Source organism: Sphaeroforma arctica (assembly GCF_001186125.1).
Source record: "Sphaeroforma arctica JP610 unplaced genomic scaffold supercont1.1293, whole genome shotgun sequence".
In the NCBI taxonomy this organism is placed as follows: Eukaryota; class Ichthyosporea; order Ichthyophonida; genus Sphaeroforma; species Sphaeroforma arctica.
Window position 1 is genome coordinate 13,424 of NW_014039265.1, and position 2,890 is coordinate 16,313.

General features: G+C 43.6%; 1 protein-coding gene across 1 annotated transcript; it reads right to left on the reverse strand.

Moving 5' to 3' along the window:
• Positions 1-331: 331 nt before the first annotated feature.
• SARC_10549 (hypothetical protein) lies at positions 332-2,082 on the reverse strand (the record flags this gene model as incomplete). Its single annotated transcript, XM_014295404.1, has 4 exons — positions 332-501; positions 808-986; positions 1,366-1,466; positions 1,915-2,082. Coding segments are annotated over 4 exons (618 nt in total), but the record flags the coding sequence as incomplete, so codon positions are not given.
• Positions 2,083-2,890: the final 808 nt, after the last annotated feature.

Genomic DNA, 2,890 nt, shown 5'->3' on the forward strand with positions numbered 1-2,890 from the left:
AATGACCCGTTCCACTCGTGCGCCCTTCTCCAATTTATTTGGTTCGTTTTGGGTTCGCTTCTCACCACAAGCACAACCCTAAGCACACCGACACTAAACACCTTCATGCCTTTAGATACACCCATTCGTTTACGGCCATCTAAGATTATAGGCAGGAACCCAAAACCCAAAACCTTAAACCCTGAGAACATACAGCCTATTTCCTCGTCGTCGCCTACGTAGGAAAAAAACCCTAAAACCCGACACGCTATACCTCAGAACCCCAAATCCTAAACCACACACGCTATGCACTAGAACTCCAAACCCTAAACCCTAGACCCTGAGAACATACCGCCTGTTTCCTGGTCGTCGCCTACGCGCGTGTCGGGTGTGCGTTGTTTGGTGTGTGTGCATTGTCGAGTTTTCGCATCAGCGGCTGCTTTGTTCCCATTGAAGTGCGGCGTGATGAACCAATCCGGCACCCACTCCAGGCGATCTACCTTGGAGATCCCCACACCGTCACTGGGGGTATGGACAATTAAAGAGGAAACGTGTACATACGATGAGATCCATATCATAATCAGGAGTATACATGTTTTAAAGATTTCCCATACCGTCACTGGGGGTGTGGACAATTAAAGAGGAAACGTGTATATACGATGAGATCCATATCATAAACAGGAGTATACATGTTTTAAAGATTTCCCATACCGTCACTGGGGGTGTGGACAATTAAAGAGGAAACGTCTATCACCGTCACTGGAAATATATAAACATGCGCACAGCACCCACACACTCCTGCCTTAAACCCTAAAAACCCTCACGTACCTGGACTTGGGTGCAGCAAACAGCTTGACCGCCCTAAACTCTCCCTTGAAATACGATGGCACAAACACGCGTTTCTGGTGCACTTTCAAAGGGCGCCCCAGAAACGACTCTAAAGTGCCGTGGTGGGCTGTGGCTATGATACTCCCATTCTCCCCCACACTTTCGCCTACCAGATTGACCTGGGTCAGATATGGGACAAATAGTGTCAAATTTTAGTGCGGGGTCGTATGATGCGAAAGGAAGGGGCTGCATATAACACAAATAACTTGTCTACCAATTTTATCTGAACTGAACAGGGTGAAGTATATCTATAGTTCTTTTGATATAGACACAGAGATAAATGAAACAACAATTCTCCACACTACACAAAAATGTACACACACACACACACACAATCACATTACACACACACATATATTACACACACACACACACACACACACATATATATATACGACTATTTCTAGACACACATGTGTCTATCTGTCTCAATAGGCCTAATAGTTTGTCCAAGCAGCGTAATCGTATTGGGTATCTGATTGACCCCATGACTCATACCTGTAGACTGGAGAATACTACCTCCAGGTTGCGGAAGGCTGGGCGTGCGTGCTGGTCAATGAGGTTCTGCACCTTGGTGTCTTCTGCTGGCGCTGGCTCGTCTAAATATAGAAACCAATCACACCCACGAGCATGAACAGTGAGGATATGGCCATAAAAGGACACACAAGAACGTCTGGTGAGAGACTACAGTGAATGCAAGCGTTAGGTAGGTATTGCTAGATCTATGGGTTTGGGAACAGGGCAGAGAGACGTGGCTAAGTGGGTGTGTGGATCGGATTGCAAATACTCTGAATTAAGCGCACGCACACAATAGAGCGACAAGATGTAGATAGAGACGACAACAGCCTTCCCCCGTTGGCATGGAAACGCCGGCCAAAGCCGTCGCAGGCGATCATGAACTAAATTCTCAAGCGTGTACACAAAAAATTTACAACCTATAGACATATGTACGCACAAGCACGCGATACTTATCTTGTGTAGATCTGCATTCACATGCACACGGAGATATACACACATATTCATACACGCCCGTGTATACACGCACACCTTCGCGCGGCTCGTAACCCGTTGCCATGGAAACGTCAGCCAGAACCGTTCGGTCATCGTCGTCACAGGCCAACATGGTGGTGATGAGATTGTGGACCTGATCGCCCACCTGCGCACTCGACATATCCACAGCACCCTCCACCCCCTCACCATCCGGTGTTTTATCACCTAAGAAATCAATGGGAACCACGCCAAATAAGAGCAATACACGCCAGATAAGACAAATTCACGCAAAATAAGACAGATTCACGCAAAATTAACCAATCCAGTGACAAATAAGAGATATGCACGCCGTATAAGAGAACTGTGCTCAGAACAAGGGCGATGGGCGTGTAGAGGGTGATGTGTATTGTGTTCCTAGACAACCACTTGACATATGCGACGTACCTTCACAACAAACCACAGAACACACCAAAGCTATAGCATGCATGCTAGATGGAGTAGAGTGGAGTGCCAAGAGTATGCTAGCCAGCACTATTTCCCAATGCATAAGATACGTTAGTTGTACTTCTTGGCCATATATAATTAGTATAGCCAATCGACTATTAAAGTGATTATCAATAACTCTTGGCCATAAATTCATACATGATAATTATTATAGCCAATCAGCTATTATAGTAAAATATTAATAACTCTTGGCCATACTTTCATTCATACATAACAGTTTTTATAGCTACCTAGCTATTACAGCAACTAGTAATAAATTTTAGCCATACATTCATACATAACAATTACTATAGCTACTTAACTATTACAGTAACTAGTAATAACTCTTAGCGACACGTCCATACATACATAATAATTATCATAGCTACTTAACTATTACAGTAACTAGTAATAACTCTTAGCCACACATCCATACATACATAATAATTATCATAGCTACTTAACTATTACAGTAACTAGAAATAACTCTTAGCCATAGATCCATACATACATAATAATTATTATAGCTACTTAACTATTACAGTAACTA